The sequence below is a fragment of the Manacus candei genome, unplaced genomic scaffold (genome assembly GCF_025592945.1).
Source record: "Manacus candei isolate 608988 ecotype Guabito, Panama unplaced genomic scaffold, ASM2559294v1 h1tg000049l, whole genome shotgun sequence".
In the NCBI taxonomy this organism is placed as follows: Eukaryota; Metazoa; Chordata; class Aves; order Passeriformes; family Pipridae; genus Manacus; species Manacus candei.
In genome coordinates, this window is record NW_026138097.1 from 17,355,786 (window position 1) to 17,377,128 (window position 21,343).

The following is a 21,343-nucleotide window of genomic DNA, read 5'->3' on the forward strand; positions in this document are numbered from 1 at the left end:
TATTAATGAAAATTAAATAAGGCCATTAGTTCTCTTTTTACTTTAACTGAAACTTGCACTAATCTCAACAAAACTTTTACATACTTTGTACTAAAAATCTCAGCCATCTTATTAAAACTTATAGTAAAGAAAATATAAATACATAAAATGCTCAAAAAAAAACCCAAGTGTTTGACATATAGCTGATTTTATTGCCAGCAGGATGAAACTTGCAGGTTTCATTGCATTACTGTAGGGTCTGTAGGGTATTGTAGGGTCTTCTGTCACCTTTACTGAGTTTTCTGAAGAGATCTGAAGAGAAAAAGATTTTGAAGGGCTCTGGAATAATGATTGAGTGGGCAATGAGACAGAAAATGAAGTTCAGGTTATTAAAGGGGTACACATGAGAAAAAAATTTACCCTAAACTGATGTATAAAATAATGGGCCTTGAGCTGATCATTACCACTGATGGCCAAATTGTAGAGTTACAAGAGATGGAAACATTAGCTAAAGCAAACCATGTTTCAGAGATGATTATAAAAGGAGCAAAGAAAGTCATGGAGTTGACTCTGCATGTACCTCTGGTCCCCTCTTCTCAGTAATGGGATAGTGAGACTGGAGGTGTTCAGAGAAGAACAACAAGGGTGACCAAAGGCAATGACTTCTCTTAGAAGAACAACTGAGCAGGACAGGACTCCTTGGCCTGGGAAGGAGATTATTTAGGAGTGGAGGTGATGCATATGTACAAAACTCTGAGCAGTGTGTAAAAGAACAGATGGGACTGATCATTACTGTTGACTGGGAGGAACCAAACAAAGCTACTGGGAACCAGGTGCTTCACCCTCCCAGGGCTTCCTCCCCACTCCAGTGCTTCATGCAAGGAAAAACTCACCTGCTGAACTTTGCCAAAATATATTGGCTGCTTGAAGTTGACATGAATTCAAGAGAATGCTAAACAAAATTCAGAACAAAGATCTATTATTTGGCTTTGTAAATATAGAGAAAATGTATGTACCTCAGGAAATCCCCCAAACTACATGTAGTTAGCACCCAGGTCAGTATTCATGGGAAGTGCTTGCTATTCCTGGCCTATAAACACTGTGGAGAAAAAACTCAGGGCTGCAGGATCCTTGTTCTGACCTAGCACAGCCACCGTGGATACTTAGATGACATATATCCAGGCTAATACAAGCACCTAATGCTACCATGTGTTTGGGATCTAGCATGTATCTGCCAAATAGTGTCAAGAAGTGTATCCTCAATATACAGGTCAGTCTATATTAGATTCTTTATCTAACAGTTAAACCCACTAAGCTCTGCAATTGATCCAAAGCAGTAACATTGGGTTTGACACTTGCAACTTTTGCTTTCACTTCAATTTCCTTGTTTCTTGAACAGTCTGGTAACTGTACACAGTGAACATGAGGATGATTCCTCTCCTATGCAATTTCAATATTTGAATTTGTCCTCCACTTTCTCATCAGGTAAGTTGTTTACCTTAAGTCTTCTGGCATGAATCTGCTTTCTCCACAACTCAGATGTATAACACTTTCCCCCTTAATAACTTTCACTTTCCTATTCCTGTAACAGAGCTATTGAGCCAAAGCAAATTTCCTGCTTGGGTAACCTAAAGACTCTGTCTCACACACTCTGAAGTAGACATCTACAACAGCTTTGGGCAGCACTGCTTCCCAGGGAATGTCTCTGCAGGAGGTGGCAGAGACGGAAGAAGATGGAACAGGAACATGTGACTCTTTCCCTGCAGTAGCACTTCCCGGTGTGGTGTATCAGCTTACACTGTCAGTGCAGAGTCTGGGCTCAGCATGTTTATTATCCAAATAGCCCTTAAAGAGCTGTGAGGCTGGGGTGTGACAAGACTGGCACAAAGAAGATATGGCGAATGCACATGCTGTATGCAGAGGCCTAAGCGTCATTTGGCAGTGACTCAGGAGACCGTTCCTTATTTGGGCCACTTTCTTTTAATACCAAAGTGCAAAGCCAGCTGTTAGGTGAGCTGGTCAAAGCAAGAAGTCGGGTAGCTAAGTGAGAAACCTGCCCCTTGCCATATGAACCAACAGGGTTAACAGCTCTCAAAACTAATCCTGCTACAATTCAAGGTAAAAATCACGGATGTTAAGAGCCAGACAGTCCTTTTGTCCCACCAGATCCTGACCCATAGACAGACAGTGCTCCTGCAGGTTTTCAGGTTGGCATCCTGCCTTGCCAGCTGCCAGTGCTGGAGATCTCCAAGGAAGCCATTGACTGTGATGGTGGAGGGGATGCAAATGCCCTCCAGACCCAAACACCAACCGTGACTGGTGTGAAGGGGCAGGAAGCACCCAGGATTCCTTTTTGTCTCCCCTGAGGGCAACCAAAATAGAGAGGTCCCTTTGATTTTAGGAAGCTACTTAGTTTACAAATGGGAGGTGCAGTCTACAAAGGAAGGCAATTCATGCACATACCACTATACAATATTTGTATTTGTTTTCCCCCTTTTTTGGTAGGTGTTGTAGCTTTAACATTGCTTTGTGAATATGTGGAAAAGCACAAGGCTACCCACAAGGCTTTCCAGCTGTCAAAGTCACTGTGCAACTGTACATCCTTTTGCACTGCTGATGATCTGGCTTCATAGCTCTAAGGCACAAGGTAGAGCCCTCATGGCCACTCCTCCTCTTTTAAACGACAAGTGTGAGTAAGGGCAGCATATTCCCTGGACAATTAAAAAAAAGTGGCAGCTGGTACAAACAGCGTTAAAATAACCTTGGCCATGTACTTTACAGTTTCACAGGCAGCAATGTTATAATCTCCCATTAAATACCACATGTCTTACCAATCACACTTAGGCAGGATAATATCACTGTTTATGTGAGCAAGGAGAGCTTCATAAAGAGTTTTGCACCCATCCTTAATGAGAATCCCTCAGGAATCAATGAAGATAAATGCTATATTTTCAGTTAAGCTGCTAGCTGCTGTCTTCCAGATTCTTAAAAGACATTTGAATTAGGAGATTAGCATTCAGGTATTTAAACAGAGCATCTAAAAGAATGGAGAAAAACGATCTTCTCTCTGTAGTCTTGTACCTGAACACTACTTGAAATACCACTCAGGAGAGCAGTTGATGGGTTCTTCCTTCCAAAGAGTCTTCAGACGCTGGGTCCAGGCAGTCAGCATCTCCTTCCTCTTCTCCTCAGAGACATTCTCTGGAGCATAACAGATGTGAGGTTCAAGGACTTTGACACCACAGAAGTGCATGATTCCATGCTGGATGCAAAACAAAGAAAGAAATGCTTCAGGAAATAGTTAATTCTTTCGATTGAAGAACATGTATGATTCAAATCTGAACCTGTTTGTCTGACCCAGGATCTGGCAGGTTCTGTAAATGTGTGCATTTATCAGGGAAGGGAAATAAATTGCTTTTACACCAACAGAACTCTTCTCTTTGGCTGCTGTACTCTGTTCACTGTGCAAGGATCAGAGACAGCCTAATGTTCATTGTCCTGGTTGAACTTCCTCAGATTGTTCCTGAACTGCAGTGTCTTTCACATCTACTTCCAAACTGGGGTTTTAGATTTTTTTTTAACCTTTTCCCTCTGAATGAAGGCTACTGCCTGTGGAATCAACTCAGCTTGCCATTTTCCCTCTGCATATTTCTGAATTCAGTGTCGTGCTTCACGTTTTTGTCACCTTTATTTGCGAGCTCTGGAGCTGGACAGCTCCTCAGGGGCAGGCATCTGGTAATTGCAAGGGGTAGGAGATCATGGGTGACTCCCCTCCTGCCCTGCATCCTACATCAGATAACCTTGGGGAACAGAAATCCCACACCCTGGAGATAAAGGAAATCCTGTAATATCAGAGAAACTGAAAAGGCTGACAGCATAAGCTGTCTCCAAATTCTAATCTGGAGGAAGGGGCACAAAACAGCTTTAAACCTTACTGGGCTTTTAAATTAGTCTTGAGATTTTAGGGCCCAGTTTATAACCTGCAGATGGTTGGAATGGGCAACTTAATAATTATTTCTTACTATACTTCATATGAAATAAACAATATAGGAATCGCTAAAAATAATTTGGACAATAAGTATTGAGATATACAACAATGAAATATTCATACATTATACCTGCATGGGCCACAGAACATAGCGAATATCACCACCAATACCTCCATTTGAATACATTTCTTTGGTTCCTCCAGTGGTGAAAGAAAACAGGGATAATTTGTCCTAGAATTAAAAAGTGGTGATTCAGTTAGGCACGTTTAAAGAAGAGTAGCTGAACAATTCAAGAGATATTCAGGGAAACCAGGACAGCATATATTTCTAGAAGAGGGGGTGTTCTCTTCTCTCCCAGACCTTACAAGAATTGGCAGTTCTGAGGCAAGATTGGTGACATACAACTAGACAGTTGACTTTGTGTCTGGCCTTTGAGAAGAGACAGGTTAAAATAAAAAAAGAATTACATGTCTGACACCCTTGTGTGAAGCAAGGCTGATGCATTATTTCAAGACAGCGAAAAGTCAGAGCTTTAAACAACTGCAATGGAAACGAAGGACCATTGCCCAGAAGAACATTGTGCAAACCTTGACCTTAATAATCTCAAAAACATACCTGGAGCAAACCGCCATCATAACACTTGGACAAATCATAAGCAAAGCCTTGGACCAAGACTCTGTCCATCCAGCCCTTCAGGATTGCAGGCATGCTGAACCAAAACAAGGGAAACTAGGCAAAGAGGAAATTACCTGGTTAGCACAGAGAGTCTGGACCACCCTTAGACCTGGTTCACAGGCCAAATCCTATTCTCTGAGTCTGTTCAGATCTTGTACCTGCCTTCTTCCAGCTCTCTGTCAGGAGAGGCAGTAACTGTGCTTGGCAACAGGACCTGAAGTGCTTTCTGATTGTAGGAGTCTCGGGGCCATACCTGAGCATCTACAGCACACTAACACTAGGGTGCATGTGAGAGCTTCCACCCAGATTAAAGTTGGAAAATGATGAATCAGGAAGGTGCCATTTCATTCAAACTTAAGACTGTACAGAATCACTGTACAGAATCCTATGTGTGAAATGCAAAAGCAACAGATGATCTAATGCCTTATTAGCAGGACTGACATCAGGTAACCAGTTCTGATCTGACAGTCTGCTGACAAATGCTGGGGGATCTTAAGATAGACTTACTTTCTCACCCGGCTGATATCATGACTCCAAATCTCTTTATTGAGAAGAAAACTACTACTTTAACACTTGGACCCTTAGTGTATAGATCTTCCACTTAGCCTGTGGGACTACATCCCAAAGCTATCATGTCTTAATTCCTTTATCTTGAATGCTTTAGGGACTGTTTTTCTAGGAAGCATCACTATCACTAAACCTTTGTACACACTGCAGCACAGAAGAAAAACTCTAAAAGCATTACCACATTTGGCCTAATTTGAGATGGAAACAAAGTGCAAACTGGACAATCACCACTGTCTCTACAAGTGGTCAGTTTAGTCAGCAGCAAATTTTGAATGACTTTATGGCGTCTTTCAGAAGCTTCTTTTTAATAAATAAGAGATAAAGTGAACAACACAACTGAAGTCTATTTAAAATAATGACCTGAAAAATCAGCAAGTCTGCTTCCTGCACCTTCTTTTGCTCTTCAACCAGATCTTTGGACAAACCTCCCTTCTTGTAAGCTTCCCACGTCTCCACACCATAATTGAACGCTTCCGAGTTGTGCAAGCGACCTGTGGGTAGAAGTGAAGTCATTCCTTGCCCTGTGTCCAGCACCAAGCCAGATAAGACTTAACTACAGGTTGCCATCTACAGCTGTAAATGGAGTCACTGCTTTCCATTTTCCCCATTTCCTTTTCTTTGGTGGATATTCAGCATCATCATATCTGAAGGTGATTTGATTTTAAAGTGGAGAGGAATGTAGAGCCTCAGTCCTAAACTTCCACCTTCCTGTAGCAACATACCAAGTGCAATATGAGAACCTAAGCTTGGCTCAGGACTCTGGTGATGGAGGTGGATGATTTAAGAGAATTGTGCTAATTGTTCTGCCTCTGCCTTAGGGTTTACTGAGACCATCATGCACTCCTAAGCACGATGGAGCTGCTTTCCAGCCTCTGTAACTGGGAAACTCGGCAGGTGCTGGGGAACCACTATTGGCTGTCTCTGCTGATCCCACAGCAATTGGGTGAGCTGATTCAAGGATGTCTGAATCAAGCATAGAGGTTTTTTCTGTCGCTTCAGCTGGCAGATCATCAGCCTCTAGCAGAAGACAGAGGCAGTAGCCTTGTGAACTAAATGGTAGCAAGTCACACAATGGTATCTGAAGACTTTTCCTCTTCACGAGAAATGGACTTCAGAGACTGACTGTGGACATGTGCTAATGAATTTTTCCCTCTCAGTAATCTGACTGGGAGACAAAGTTCCTGTTCAGGAGTGGACTTTTGGAAATGCTGTCTGGTTATATATAAGTTTCTTATTAATGAAATAAGTTTCTTATTAATCTCTTGATGGTGCAAGGGCTGGAGCACCTCTCCTATGCAGACAGACTGAGACAGCTGGGTTGTTCAGCATGGGGAAGGCTCTAGGGAGACTTTTGTCAGCCTTCTGTTACCTAAAGGGGGGCTTACAAGTTAGTATTGTTGATAAAGGTGTATTTTGGCTAGTCTCACCAACAATGTCATTTCTTGTTGCTCTTGGCTCAAACTGCATTGCATATAAATCCGACACCGTGACACTGCAGCCCTGCTTGGTCAATTCTTCCACAGCAATCTTCAACAAAGATCCGTTGAAGGACTTGGGCTCTTGATGTGCATAGACTATCAGGACCTTTTTCCCTGGAGGCAGAAAGAAAACCAGAAGACAACTTGGAATAGAGGAGGCAGATGCAGAACAATTTGTGGAGCTGGGGCTTGGTCCTTCCTTTTTCTCTAGTGTGTTTTCCAAGTGGCACAAAACTAGTGGAAACAGAGTGACAGTGGCAGGATTTGACTCCTGCTCAGCAGCCGTGAGTGACTCCTGAGGCATTAATCGCTGAATGGCCCCAGCCCAGCAATTCTTTGCAACACTGGGCTTTCCCAGGTGGAAGTCAGTGGACAGTGGATGTGTTCCACAGCAGGTCACACTGCCCTACATAAGCACTACTCAGTCCCTCCTCGAGTCGATGTTTCTGTTGCTCTGATTCCACTATCCTCCAAAAGCAGTGCCAGCCTAGATTCCCTCCAGTGTTGTGGCAACAACTTCTAAAAGCTCAGAGCAACTTCCCACTGCAATGTGGGATCGCCTCATCTTCCAGTTCAGCGCTGCGCAATGACGACATCGGGGTAGGTGTTTAAGATGCCACTGCCCCATTTCAGCATCACAACAGTGACTTCAATAGAAAGCAACAGGATTTTTTCCTCAGAGATTAGGCTGTCTAATGTATCTCAAACTGCTGTCAAAGTGGATTCAAGGTAAGCTGAGTAGCCAGGCAGATATGTTGGGATGGAGCTTTTTCAAGGGATGTAAAAAGATGTATCAGAGCTTACTTGTTCAAAATTTTACTGAATATGGGCTATTCAATTTTAATAATTCTCTTAAAAATCATTCATCAGTGAAAACAAGGAAAAAATGAAATACTCTCTCTGTGGTAGTAATTGTTTATACGTAACCAGAGATAGAAATCCCCAGGGACTGTTGAAAATGACTGGATTTACAAGACATGCAGCTCTTGGTTCCTGACTGCCAACACTAAGCTTCAGGCATCTCCTAAGCTCAGTTTCTCCATGACACAGCTCCTGATGTACATCCCAGAGCACCACCAGCTAAGTGACAGGCAAGTTTAGGCAGTTAGGGATAACTAATAGAACCCGAGCTGAATGTTTGAAGAGACAACAGCTCATTTTAACCTAATTTACAAGTAGTGACTCTTTCTCCAGGGAGCATAGTGCCCATGAAACAAGAGCTTTGCAAAAAACATTAATAAAACTTGCAGGTCAAACACTATCATGAATTCAAGGCATGTATAAACTCTGAAAATCCTTGCTCCACAGCTTAGTCGGGAACATCAGGAGCAGTGACCTCTTTGCTGCTTTGCTGTTTCTGCTGGCTCTCAGCAAAAAGGGAGCTCAGTACCTGGAGATGCCAAAATGTCCAAGACGGGGTAAGATTAATTCTGCAAAACTGTCAGGTTGTTTTCCTTTCGCTGGAGCGAAAGGTGCTTGGACACAGTGTTTGGGGAGACCAGAGTTTTCCGAGGCATCACTTACTGAAGTAATTTCAGTGGTTTGAAAAAGTAAGACCTCAGAGTCACAACTAAACAAGGCAGCGAGGCCCCATCCCTGAGGTGCCCTTTGCCCAGGCCTGGAGTGAGCAGCATTTTTATTCGCATTTGCTCTTACCTGCCATTGTCCGGGAGCACTGGAGAGCTTCTCTCCTGAGAATCTGGTATGGCCTGAGAACTCAAAGGAGAGACATGCTTGTGAGAAACACCAGGAATAGGTGCGAGGAGAACCGCTGTTGCAGTGGGAAATGTACCGGTGTGTGTGTTTGCACACACATTCACGCACAGGCTGGCACTGGCCAAGCACGACCTGCCGGGATGGGCCGGGCCGTCAGCGTTCCCTGGGAGCGGGAAGGGTGCCTCTGGCTTTCGGCCCTGGCCCTGGAATTCGCCTCCGGCCGCTGGCCCGGCGCTGGACGGCCTCGGCACGGCCGCCTCGGCCCGGGGCTGCGCCGGGGCCATCGCGCCGCTCCCGGTCTCGTGCCGCCCTCTGGAAAGCGGTTCAGGAGAGGCCCCCGGGTCCCCGGCCCCAGAGCAAGCCGGGGTGCCCTCACCTGCTCCTCGGGGCCCGGCGCACATCTGCGGCGGGGCTGGGAGCGGCTCTTCCCGGCGGCCCCGCTGCCCGGGCCCTGGGGCAACGCCAGCGCGGGGCGGGATCGGGATCGGCGCCGCCCGCGGCCGCGGTTCCGCTCCAGTCCGCGCACGGCCGGGTGCGCGTCCCCGCTGCTGTGACCGCAAGTGACACCTACAGCATCTGTGGGGTTATTTTTTTTTTTTTTTGGTTCTCTGGTCTTCTCCAGGTACAGAACTCGATCTTCATTTCTCCCTGTGGTGGTCAGCAACGTAGTGTGTGAATTCCTAAACAACCCACGTACCCATATCTGCTCTTCTAGCGGGAGCAGTGGAACTGGTGCGTGCCCATCCCTGTTTTCCACTGATTCTTGATCAGCTACTATTGAGACTAAACCGGAATTTAATGCTCTGACAGCTCCAGATGCAAGGGCTGATCACACCTGCTGTAATGGGGAGACTCAGGACGAAATCCCAAATTGCCAAACTAAGCTCACTGCAGTTTGTATATAGACATTTTGTGTCCATCCACCTTGTGAAGTATCACAAGGACAGTGTTACTGAACCTGCAGTCCGGAGACTCTGGGACATTTGTCAGCTAAATAAAGCAAATGCAGATATGGATGTGGTATCTCTGGTGGGCCAATCATGCAGTTTTGGTCTTCTCCTTCAGTCCCAAATATTACAGAAATCTTTTGATAACATTTAACTTCTGAGGGTTTTTTTTTCTTGTTTTGGTTTCGTTTGGTTTTTCTGCTTTTGAGCTTTGCATTGTGTATGGGGCTGAAGGTATGGGCTGAAGGCAAGGGAGAAAGATGGCTGAATTCTTAAGAATCATGTGGTTAAAAAGTTTGTATTCTCATTCACTGGTGTTTTGCCAAGTAGCAAAACTAGGCAAAAAAGAAAAAAAAAGACACAGATTGGCATTTATTTGTTGGTGTTTAGAGGTCACATGTTTGACATGTAGCTGTTTTTTTTGCCAGGAGGATGAAAATTGCTGTGTGTGAAATTTGCAGGTTTCATTGAACCACTGGAAAAATTGTAGGGGCTGATGAATAAAAAGCACCAAACCTCCACAGTGCTAGACCAAGGTTGCCTGGAATGGTTACTTTTCTCCTTAATCTTAAGTAAAATCCAACCACAGTAAGCTTGTGTCATAATGGGAAGGTGGCTTTGCATATATTTTCTTGGTGTGAACTTTAAAGGCTGTGTTGTAGTAGTAAGTTTTGCCAGCAGAGTTTTGAATTTTTTCTACTTCTTCCTCTCCATCTGTAGTTTGCTGCCATGTGTCTCTTTAGAGGCTTATCCCTCTCCATGTCTCCGATGAATCACAAATTCTGTAGGCACCTAAGCATAAGCATGCTGTGGCAGTCCCTCTCTGGCCCAGCTCTGCCTGGTCCAGCAGGGATGAGTATTCTCTCATAGGGAAGATTCCCATGACTCAATGCTGAAACATTAATTCTGGGCTCCACACCCAATTTTCACTTTTTCAGATTTTCAATTTTCACAATTGCCACAAATTTTCACTGCCGTTAACTTCAGAAGACAACCACTTGAGGTCTCCCCTAGATGCTGAGCTGTGGCCTAGCAACAGGTGACAGAAATACAAGGGTGTACATGTAGAGTATATTGAGAGGATTTTGTTTCCTCTTGGCTTCTTATTAAGTTCCAGTAAAGAATCACCTTTGCTCTGCATATCTCACTGGGGTACAATAGCATTTTCATGTGTGGCAATCTGTTGTGTGGACAAGCTGGTTAGGTCTTGGTTTATTCTGTGGGATATTAACAAAATGCTTTCTCATTTCATCAGCGTCAGTTGAGAAACAGCTATGGCATATTTTGGCTGCACAGTCCTAGGGAAGAAACTGGTCTTCTGTCTCCTTCCTGCATTTTCCAAACAGATCAGAATTCCTGTGCATTCAAGCTGCTTTAACTGAGTATTTTAATACTCTTAGAATGATGAGACAATTATCCAGCACTAAGTTGAGTGCAACCTCAGCTTAAATTCTTTGCATCTCTTCTGTGTGGCATAGACTCTTTAGGCTTTAGAATATCTAACATAGAAGGATTTTTCTTAAAAAAAAAAAGAAAGAAAAAATAAGCAGTACTTCCATTATGCATGGTGTCTGTTATTGGCTGTTCCTCTCTTCAGCACAACCTTTTGATAACTAGTCTATTAAAAAGTACATTCCTCTGCAAGCAGGCAGCTCACCTCAGTGACATTGTTCCAGTAATCAAATACTAAAGCCACAGAATGAACTACCTATACCTGCCTTTAAATGTTAGGTTTTTTGTAGACCTGCAAGAAATCAGTTTTGATTTCTCTAGGCTCTGAGGCTTCTTGGTAACACAGTTAAGATGAGGATCTGTTTGTTTCCCTGTGTTTTTCTGAAGTTGCAAGCATGTTTGACTTGCCATTTCAGAACATCAAATAAAAGAAATTCAGTTATGATTTCTGGAAAAAAATTGTCAGAGAAGAAGACCAGAGCATTGCCTAGACATCTGTGGGAGAGAAGCACTACTGACAAAAAAAAATAAAAATCCCCAGACTAAATGGAAGAGAAAAGCATGTTGCCCTTATATCCTTCTCCCCAGCTTGAAACACAGGTACAAGTTACTCACCTAATTCTAGTTTCATTCTGGTGAAATCAATGCTGTTTTGGCAGGATGACATTTTACTTATACCATAATGTGATTTAGCAGGACAATCATTCTTAATTCAAAATGGCTGTAACATTTCCAGTACTCCTAAGAAAGTAATACTGCTACTTAATATCTCTCTCCTTATTAACCACAGACCACTCACTGTTGTTCCTTCATGTGGTAAAATTCTCCTTTGAGTTTTGCAAAGCCATGTGTTAGAACACACATGCGCCCCAGCGCAGTGTGTTGCCTAGCAGGCACTGAAAGCATGTCAGAACAAGGACAGTAACTCTTGGCACAGCACTCACTGTCACTGCACACTTGACTGGCTTCCAAAGAATTGCAAGAGCAGCACCCTTGTGTAACCTAAAGACAGGGTGTCTCTCACACACCCTGAAGCAGACACCTACAACAGCTTTGGGCAGCACTGCTTCCCAGGGAATGTCTCCGCAGGAGGTGGCCCTTCATTTCATACCAGACGGAACAGGAACATGTGACTCTTTCCCTGCGGTAGCACTTCCCAGTCTGGTGTATCAGCTTACACTGTCAGTGCAGAGTCTGGGCTCAGCATGTTTATTATCCAAATAGCCCTTAAAGAACTGTGAGGCTGGGGTGTGACAAGACTGGCACAAAGAAGGAATGGCGAATGCACATGCTGTATGCAGAGGCCTAAGCGTCATTTGGCAGTGACTCAGGAGACTGTTCCTTATTTGGGCCACTTTCTTTTAATACCAAAGTGCAAAGCCAGCTGTTAGATGAGCTGGTCAAAGCAAGAAGTCGGGTAGCTAAGTGAGAAACCTGCCCCTTGCCATATGAACCAACAGGGTTAACAGCTCTCAAAACTAATCCTGCTACAATTCAAGGTAAAAATCACGGATGTTAAGAGCCAGACAGTCCCTTTGTCCCACCAGATCCTGACCCAGACAGTGCTCCTGCAGGTTTTCAGGTTGGCATCCTGCCTTGCCAGCTGCCAGTGCTGGAGATCTCCAAGGAAGCCATTGACTGTGATGGTGGAGGGGATGCAAATGCCCTCCAGACCCAAACACCAACCGTGACTGGTGTGAAGGGGCAGGAAGCACCCAGGATTCCTTTTTGTCTCCCCTGAGGGCAACCAAAATAGAGAGGTCCCTTTGATTTTAGGAAGCTACTTAGTTTACAAATGGGAGGTGCAGTCTACAAAGGAAGGCAATTCATGCACATACCACTATACAATATTTGTATTTGTTTTCCCCCTTTTTTGGTAGGTGTTGTAGCTTTAACATTGCTTTGTGAATATGTGGAAAAGCACAAGGCTACCCACAAGGCTTTCCAGCTGTCAAAGTCACTGTGCAACTGTACATCCTTTTGCACTGCTGATGATCTGGCTTCATAGCTCTAAGGCACAAGGTAGAGCCCTCATGGCCACTCCTCCTCTTTTAAACGACAAGTGTGAGTAAGGGCAGCATATTCCCTGGACAATTAAAAAAAAGTGGCAGCTGGTACAAACAGCGTTAAAATAACCTTGGCCATGTACTTTACAGTTTCACAGGCAGCAATGTTATAATCTCCCATTAAATACCACATGTCTTACCAATCACACTTAGGCAGGATAATATCACTGTTTATGTGAGCAAGGAGAGCTTCATAAAGAGTTTTGCACCCATCCTTAATGAGAATCCCTCAGGAATCAATGAAGATAAATGCTATATTTTCAGTTAAGCTGCTAGCTGCTGTCTTCCAGATTCTTAAAAGACATTTGAATTAGGAGATTAGCATTCAGGTATTTAAACAGAGCATCTAAAAGAATGGAGAAAAACGATCTTCTCTCTGTAGTCTTGTACCTGAACACTACTTGAAATACCACTCAGGAGAGCAGTTGATGGGTTCTTCCTTCCAAAGAGTCTTCAGACGCTGGGTCCAGGCAGTCAGCATCTCCTTCCTCTTCTCCTCAGAGACATTCTCTGGAGCATAACAGATGTGAGGTTCAAGGACTTTGACACCACAGAAGTGCATGATTCCATGCTGGATGCAAAACAAAGAAAGAAATGCTTCAGGAAATAGTTAATTCTTTCAATTGAAGAACATGCATGATTCAAATCTGAACCTGTTTGTCTGACCCAGGATCAGGCAGGTTCTGTAAATGTGTGCATTTATCAGAGAAGGGAAATAAATTGCTTTTACACCAACAGAACTCTTCTCTTTGGCTGCTGTACTCTGTTCACTGTGCAAGGATCAGAGACAGCCTAATGTTCATTGTCCTGGTTGAACTTCCTCAGATTGTTCCTGAACTGCAGTGTCTTTCACATCTACTTTCAAATTGGGGTTTTGGATTTTTTTTTAACCTTTTCCCTCTGAATGAAGGCTACTGCCTGTGGAATCAACTCAGCTTGCCATTTTCCCTCTGCATATTTCTGAATTCAGTGTCGTGCTTCACGTTTTTGTCACCTTTATTTGCGAGCTGTGGAGCTGGACAGCTCCTCAGGGGCGGGCATCTGGTAATTGCCAGGGGTAGAAGATCATGAGTGACTCGTCTCCTGCCCTGCATCCTACATCAGGTAACCTTGGGGAACAGAAATCCCACACCCTGGAGATAAAGGAAATCCTATAATACCAGAGAAACTGAAAAGGCTGACAGCATAAGCTGTCTCCAAATTCTAATCTGAAGGAAGGGGCACAAAAACAGCTTTAAACCTTACTGGACTTTTAAAGTAGTCTTGAGATTTTAGGGCCCAGTTTATAACCTGCAGATGCTTGGAGTGGGCAACTTATTAATTTCTTATTATACTTCATATAAAATAAACAATAAAACAAGTGTTAAAAATAAATAGTAAAAATGAAAGCAGACAGTAACCAAATATTGATACATTATACCTGCATGGGCCACAAGAGATAACGAACATCACCTCTGCTTGCATACGCCTCTTTGGTTCCTCCAGTGGTGAAAGAAAACAGGGATAATTTGTCCTAGAATTAAGAAAGTGGTGCTGGAGTTAGACACATTTGAAGAAGAATGGCCCAACAGTTCAGAAGATATTCAGGGAAACCGGGACACCATAAATTTCTGGAAGAGGGAGTGTCTTCTTCTTTCCCAGACTTTGCTGAAGTCCACCTTAAAATTTGGGCTTGCTTGTCACTTGCCAATGAATAAATAAAGAACAAATTATTCCCCAGGTGTTTTAAACCACCATGTTTCTTTGCTTCTGTAACTACAGCATTAGCCATGGGCCTGTGCTCAGATTCTCTTAATCTCAGTTTTAGCTTCTGTAATTGAAATAACAGTTTTCTAGTGCAGTATCCCAAGTGCCTTGAGCCTGCACTCTATATGCAGCTGTGATCACTGGGGATTATGTCAGTGAACCAGCCATTTCTGAAATTTAAAGAAACTGAAATGTTTGGAATTGTTGAGAAGATCAGAACTAGCAGAGATTAACATGCAGCAAACATAAATGTGAAACTAATATTGATTGTTTCCGGATGCTGCAGCTGTTACTAAATAAGATCCATCAGACACCAGACTCCAGAATTTTCCATGAAGTGAAGAATTAAAAATTTATGAAACATCATCAAGAGAGGCTGGTCTTACCTAATTTAGAAGTTACAGAGAAGAAAAGGTTCAAAGTAGATAGTTGCGACAGAGGCTCCTACACTGAATATGCCAGATTTCTGATAAAGTTTTATAGTTCTATTCTAACCTTTAAGACATCTAATCTCAGAACAGGACTTTGACACCTATTCTAGTATGTCACTCATGACAGATATGTGCAGCGCTGTGGTGGTGGGAATAATGACAGACTTAAGTTTTAGGAAATGGATCAATTTAAACTGTTGACAAGCAGTATGTTACACTGTGACACTCCTGCCAAATGATAAATCCCATATAGTAGGCCAAGTAAAGGTCTCTATGCGATGGTTTAAATCTTTGGGAACCACTGCATTCTCCTTATTGTACTGCCCTTCAGACAGTCTGAACAAGCCAGAAAGTTACTCAACATGTTACTTTATTTCAAATAAAGTAACAATATTTATTTATTGAATATTTACTTATTGAAAGCATTTATTTCAAGACAGCATAGAGCGAGAGCTTTAAACAACTACAAAGTAAAAGAAAGATCAATGCCCAGAAGAACATTGTGCAAACCTTGACCTTAATAATCTCAAAAACATACCTGGAGCAAACCACCATCATAACACTTGGAAAAATCATAAGCAAAGCCTCGGACCAAGACTCTGTCCATCCAGCCTTTCAGGATCGCAGGCATGCTGAACCAAAACAAGGGAAACTAGGCAAAGAGGAAATTACCTGGTTAGCACAGAGAGTCTGGACCACCCTTAGACCTGGTTCACAGGCCAAATCCTATTCTCTGAGTCTGTTCAGATCTTGTACCTGCCTTCTTCCAGCTCTCTGTCAGGAGAGGCAGTAACTGTGCTTGGCAACAGGACCTGAAGTGCTTTCTGATTGTAGGAGTCTCGGGGCCATACCTGAGCATCTACAGCACACTAACACTAGGGTGCATGTGAGAGCTTCCACCCAGATTAAAGTTGGAAAATGATGAATCAGGAAGGTGCCATTTCATTCAAACTTAGGACTGTACAGAATCACTGTACAGAATCCTATGTGTGAAATGCAAAAGCAACAGATGATCTAATGCCTTATTAGCAGGACTGACATCAGGTAACCAGTGCTGATCTGACAGTCTGCTGACAAATACTGGGGGATCTTAAGATAGACTTACTTTCTCACCCTGCTGATATCATGACTCCAAATCCCTTTATTGAGAAGAAACTATTTTTTCAGCATTTGGACCCTTGGTTTATAGATCTTCCAGTTAGCCTGTGGGACTACATCCCAAAGCTATCATGTCTTAATTGCATTATCTTGAACGCTTTATTGGCTCTTATTCTAGTATGCATTGTTATCCCTAAACTTTTGTATGCATTGCAACACAGAAGAAGAAATTCTGTAGAAGTTTAACCATGTGTGGCTTAATTTGAGGTGGAAAAAAAATGGAAAATGGGCAGCCCCTGCTGTCTCTACAAGTGGTGAGTTTAGTCTGCAGCAAATTTTAAATACTTTATGGTGTTTTTCAGAAGCTTTTTTAAATTTCTTTTTTTTTTTTTTCATTGCACCAGAACATACTTGAAATTAGAAAGCAACCACTTCCTTTGGGGGATGTTTTACTGCTGTTTTCTGGGAAGCAATACTGTGAAAATGATGATGACTTACAGGTAAAAGCTTAATTGAAATATGGTCACATCCTAAATTTCATCTAGAATCAGAGAGAGGAATATATATGGATGATGTCAAAGGCCAATAGGCACAAAAGAAATGTCAGGCTACTATTGCCTTATGCAGTACTTCTGGGACATGTAGACACTGGGAACAGAGCTGGCACAGCAGGAAATGGAGAGTGATTGTAAAGATCCATTAGCAATTACCAATTGCTTTTGCAACTCAGCAACAAATGAGAACAATCTCGTTCGGGAAGCCCACTTCCCTGACCCTGCTGGCTGCCTCAAACTGCTCACTCAGAAAATAAGCCTAGCCCTGCTTTCTGACAGGCTGCCTGACATCCATGGTCATGTATGTCTTTGTGTATCCAGACAGTATGTTTGGCACAGTGTTGGTGAGTTAACAGTTTTGCTGTTAACTTAACTTGGATCATTGTGCTACTCAGTTACTGGATTTGCTGTAGTAATGATCCATATAATTGTTCTACTGATCTGTATTTTTTACTGTAGTGTTACTTAGAGATAATGCAAACAACACAACTGAAGTCTATTTAAAATAATGACCTGAAAAATCAGCAAGTCTGCTTCCTGCACCTTCTTTTGCTCTTCAACCAGATCTTTGGACAAACCTCCCCTCTTGTAAGCTTCCCACGTCTCCACACCATAATTGAACGCTTCCGAGTTGTGCAAGCGACCTGTGGGTAGAAGTGAAGTCATTCCTTGCCCTGTGTCCAGCACCAAGCCAGATAAGACTTAACTACAGGTTGCCATCTACAGCTGTAAATGGAGTCACTGCTTTCCATTTTCCCCATTTCCTTTTCTTTGGTGGATATTCAGCATCATCACATCTGAAGGTGATTTGATTTTAAAGTGAAGAGGAATGTAGAGCCTCAGAGTCCTAAACTTTCACCTTCCTGTAGCAACATACCAAGTGCAATATGAGAACCTAAGCTTGGCTCAGGACTCTGGTGATGGAGGTGGATGATTTAAGAGAATTGTGCTAATTGTTCTGCCTCTGCCTTAGGGTTTACTGAGACCATCATGCACTCCTAAGCACGATGGAGCTGCTTTCCAGCTTCTGTAACTGGGAAACTCGGCAGGTGCTGGGGAACCACTATTGGCTGTCTCTGCTGATCCCACAGCAACTGGGTGAGCTGATTCAAGGATGTCTGAATCAAGCATATAGGTTTGTTCTGTCACTTCAGCTGGCAGATCATCAGCCTCTAGCAGAAGACAGAGGCAGTAGCCTTGTGAACTAAACTGTAGCAAGTCACAGAATGGTATCTGAAGACTTTTCCTCCCCACGAGAAATGGACTTCAGAGATTGACTGTGGACATGTGCTAATGAATTTTTCCCTCTCAGTAATCTGACTGGGAGACAAAGTTCCTGTTCAGGAGTGGACTTTTGGAAATGCTGTCTGGTTATATATAAGTTTCTTATTAATGAAATAAGTTTCTTATTAATCTCTTGATGGTGCAAGGGCTGGAGCACCTCTCCTATGCAGACAGACTGAGACAGCTGGGTTGTTCAGCATGGGGAAGGCTCCAGGGAGACTTTTGTCAGCCTTCTGTTACCTAAAGGGGGGCTTACAAGTTAGTATTGTTGATAAAGGTGTATTTTGGCTAGTCTCACCAACAATGTCATTTCTTGTTGCTCTTGGCTCAAACTGCATTGCATATAAATCCGACACCGTGACACTGCAGCCCTGCTTGGTCAATTCTTCCACAGCAATCTTCAACAGAGATCCGTTGAAGGACTTGGGCTCTTGATGTGCATAGACTATCAGGACCTTTTTCCCTGGAGGCAGAAAGAAAACCAGAAGACAACTTGGAATAGAGGAGGCAGATGCAGAACAATTTGTGGAGCTGGGGCTTGGTCCTTCCTTTTTCTCTAGTGTGTTTTCCAAGTGGCACAAAACTAGTGGAAACAGAGTGACAGTGGCAGGATTGGACTCCTGCTCAGCAGCCATGAGTGACTCCTGAGGCATTAATCGCTGAATGCCCCCAGCCCAGCAATTCTTTGCAACACTGGGCTTTCCGAGGTAGAAGTCAGTGGACAGTGGATGTGTTCCACAGCAGGTCACACTGCCCTACATAAGCACTACTCAGTCCCTCCTCGAGCTGATGTTTCTGTTGCTCTGATTCCACTGTCCCCAAAAAGCAGTGCCAGCCTAGATTCCCTCCAATGTTGTGGCAACAACTTCTGAAAGCTCAGAGCAACTTCCCACTGCAATGTGGGATCGCCTCATCTTCCAGTTCAGCGCTGTGCAAGTGACGACATCGGGGTAGGTGTTTAAGATGCCACTGCCCCATTTCAGCATCACAACAGTGACTTCAACAGAAAGCAACAGGATTTTTTTCTCAGAGATTAGGCTGTCTAATGTATCTCAAACTGCTGTCAAAGTGGATTCAAGGTAAGCTGAGTAGCCAGGCAGATATGTTGGGATGGAGCTTTTTCAAGGGATGTAAAAAGATATATCGGAGCTTACTTGTTCAAGATTTTACTGAATATGGGCTATTCAATTTTAATAATTCTCTTAAAAATAATATTTCATCAGTGAAAACAAGTCTGTATGGGATAGTAGTTGTTTATACATAACCACTGCAGTGAGGGAAATTCCCAGGGACTGTTGAAAATGACTGGAGTTACAAGACATGCAGCTCTTGGTTCCTGACTGCCAACACTAAGCTTCAGGCATCTCCTAAGCTCAGTTTCTCCATGACACAGCTCCTGATGTACATCCCAGAGCACCACCTGCTAAGTGACAGGCAAGTTTAGGCTGTTAGGGATAACTAATGAATGGAACCCGAGCTGAATGTTTGAAGAGACAACAGCTCATTTTTAACCTAATTTACAAGTAGTGACTCTTTCTCCAGGGAGCATAGTGCCCATGAAACAAGAGCTTTGCAAAAAACATTAATAAAACTTGCAGGTCAAACACTATCGTGAATTCAAGGCATGTATAAACTCTGAAAACTCTTGCTCCACAGCTTAGTCTGGAACATCAGGAGCAGTGACCTCTTTGCTGCTTTGCTGTTTCTGCTGGCTCTCAGCAAAAAGGGAGCTCAGTACCTGGAGATTCCACAAGCTCCCAAAGGTGGTAATTGATTGACTGATTGACTGAAAGAGATTGATTCTGCAAAGCTGCCAGATTGTTTCCCTTTCACTGGTGCTGAAGGCGCCTGGACACAGTGTCTGGGGAGACCAGAGTTTTCCGAGGCATCACTTACTGAAGTAATTTCAGTGGTTTGAAAAAGTAAGACCTCAAAGTCACAACTAAACACGGCAGCGAGGCCCCATCCCTGAGGTGTCCTTTGCCCAGGCCTGGAGTGAGCAGCATTTTTATTCGCATTTGCTCTTACCTGCCATTGTCCGGGAGCACTGGAGAGCTTCTCTCCTGAGAATCTGGTATGGCCTGAGAACTCAAAGGAGAGCAACATCAGGAACAGGTGAGATGAGAATCGCTGTTTTAGGACGGCCCTGGGCCATCGCGCCGCTCCCGGTCTCGTGCCGCCCTCTGGAAAGCGGTTCAGGAGCGGCCCCCGGATCCCCGGCCCCAGAGCAAGCCGGGGTACCCTCACCTGCTCCTCGGGGCCCAGCGCACACCTGCGGACGGACTGGGAGCGGCTCTTCCCGGCGGCCCCGCTGCCCGGGCCCTGGGGCAACGCCAGCGCGGGGCGGGATCGGGATCGGCGCCGCCCGCGGCTCCGGCTGTTTTCTCTCTCTGTATCTGGTTTCTATCAGCTTCATTTGGTACCCCTTAGTTCTAGTTTTTGTACTTTGAGTGACAGTGAAGAATCAGTCCGTACTCTTCCCCTCTGCCCACTCTGTTGATTTTGTGGACTTGCATTGCGTGCTGGCTGAATCACCTCTTTTCTGGACTGTTCTTCAGGGCGGATCTTTGTTCAGAAACTGCTCTGCACTTCCAGTCCTTCCTATTGCTCTTTTCTGTCCTTTTCCTGCTGTGTCATTTCTTGAAGCAAGGGAACTAGCTCTACATATAGTTTTCATGCTGTGGACATGCCTTGGATTTCCCTAGTGGTATAATGATTTTATGCTTTGTGGTCTTAATTCCTACTGTAAAATTTGCTTTTTTTTTTTGACTGCTGCAGAGCATTGAGCTCAATGTCTGTCTGGAATTATCTGTCATAAGATTTTACTCCTGTGTGGTGGTAGTCATCTCGGAGCTCTTGATTTTGAAAGTGAGGTCAAGTTGTTTGGCTTGTCTCCCACAAGCATCTCTTAAGATTCACAGGGACTGAAAATAACTTTTACTTGTCTAGCCTCCTGAGGAGCATTGAGAACACTGTGCTGGTCTTAATTCCCATATAGATTAGAAACAACCCTTGTGATTTATGAATGACTCACCTATAGGAGAAATTTGGCACATGTTGGTAGCTTAAATACTATTCTTCAGATGTATTCCAGGTACACTTCTCTACTGTTACCTAAAATACTTTTACTCTTGATTTGTAACTCCAAACCCTCTAGTGAAGATTAGTAACTGTTTTTTTCTCTGAAAAACTAACCAAGGAATGTTGCTTTTATTGGGGCAGGCGTTGGACACATAGATGAGGAGGGCAGAGACACCTCTTTTTTTACACGGCTGCACTATTTGTGCACTTATTGTCCACTGATTTAGGAAGTTCATGAACTGGACTTAATTCTACCTTCAGCTTCAGGGAAACCAACCAC

The 21,343-nt window shown here is 43.6% G+C and overlaps 2 protein-coding genes and 1 long non-coding RNA gene across 15 annotated transcripts in view; 1 reads left to right on the top strand and 2 right to left on the bottom strand.

The window, feature by feature from the left end:
* Positions 1-21,343, top strand: part of LOC127476326 (uncharacterized) — an 85,874-nt gene that overhangs the window by 32,466 nt on the left and 32,065 nt on the right. The window lies entirely within an intron of this gene.
* Positions 171-20,159, bottom strand: LOC127476315 (ribosyldihydronicotinamide dehydrogenase [quinone]-like). 6 transcript variants are annotated; one of them, XR_007906544.1, is made up of 8 exons: positions 20,011-20,159; positions 18,281-18,445; positions 17,212-17,342; positions 15,585-15,698; positions 14,290-14,382; positions 13,260-13,440; positions 873-931; positions 171-291 (listed from the first exon to the last, which is right to left on the bottom strand). XR_007906544.1 is itself a non-coding variant. In XM_051799113.1 (7 exons), the coding sequence occupies exons 1-6, from the start codon at positions 20,015-20,017 to the stop codon at positions 13,267-13,269; spliced, it is 684 nt and encodes a 227-aa protein (XP_051655073.1). In that variant the 5' UTR covers positions 20,018-20,159; the 3' UTR covers positions 171-291; positions 13,260-13,266. The 6 variants fall into 6 exon arrangements, 4 of the variants coding, with proteins under 4 accessions (XP_051655073.1, XP_051655071.1, XP_051655072.1 ...); XR_007906543.1 differs by lacking the exons at positions 171-291; positions 873-931 and adding exons at positions 1,941-2,262; positions 12,479-12,540; XM_051799113.1 differs by lacking the exon at positions 873-931.
* Positions 171-20,413, bottom strand: LOC127476312 (ribosyldihydronicotinamide dehydrogenase [quinone]-like). Of its 6 annotated transcripts, none has more exons than XM_051799102.1 (8): positions 20,230-20,413; positions 8,345-8,404; positions 6,638-6,802; positions 5,571-5,701; positions 4,584-4,697; positions 4,098-4,199; positions 3,061-3,241; positions 171-291 (listed from the first exon to the last, which is right to left on the bottom strand). In XM_051799102.1, exons 1-7 carry the CDS (start codon positions 20,396-20,398, stop codon positions 3,068-3,070), a joined length of 915 nt encoding a protein of 304 aa, XP_051655062.1. In that variant the 5' UTR covers positions 20,399-20,413; the 3' UTR covers positions 171-291; positions 3,061-3,067. The 6 variants fall into 6 exon arrangements, with proteins under 6 accessions (XP_051655062.1, XP_051655061.1, XP_051655060.1 ...); XM_051799101.1 differs by lacking the exon at positions 171-291 and adding an exon at positions 1,941-2,341; XM_051799100.1 differs by lacking the exon at positions 171-291 and having other exon boundaries at positions 1,941-3,241.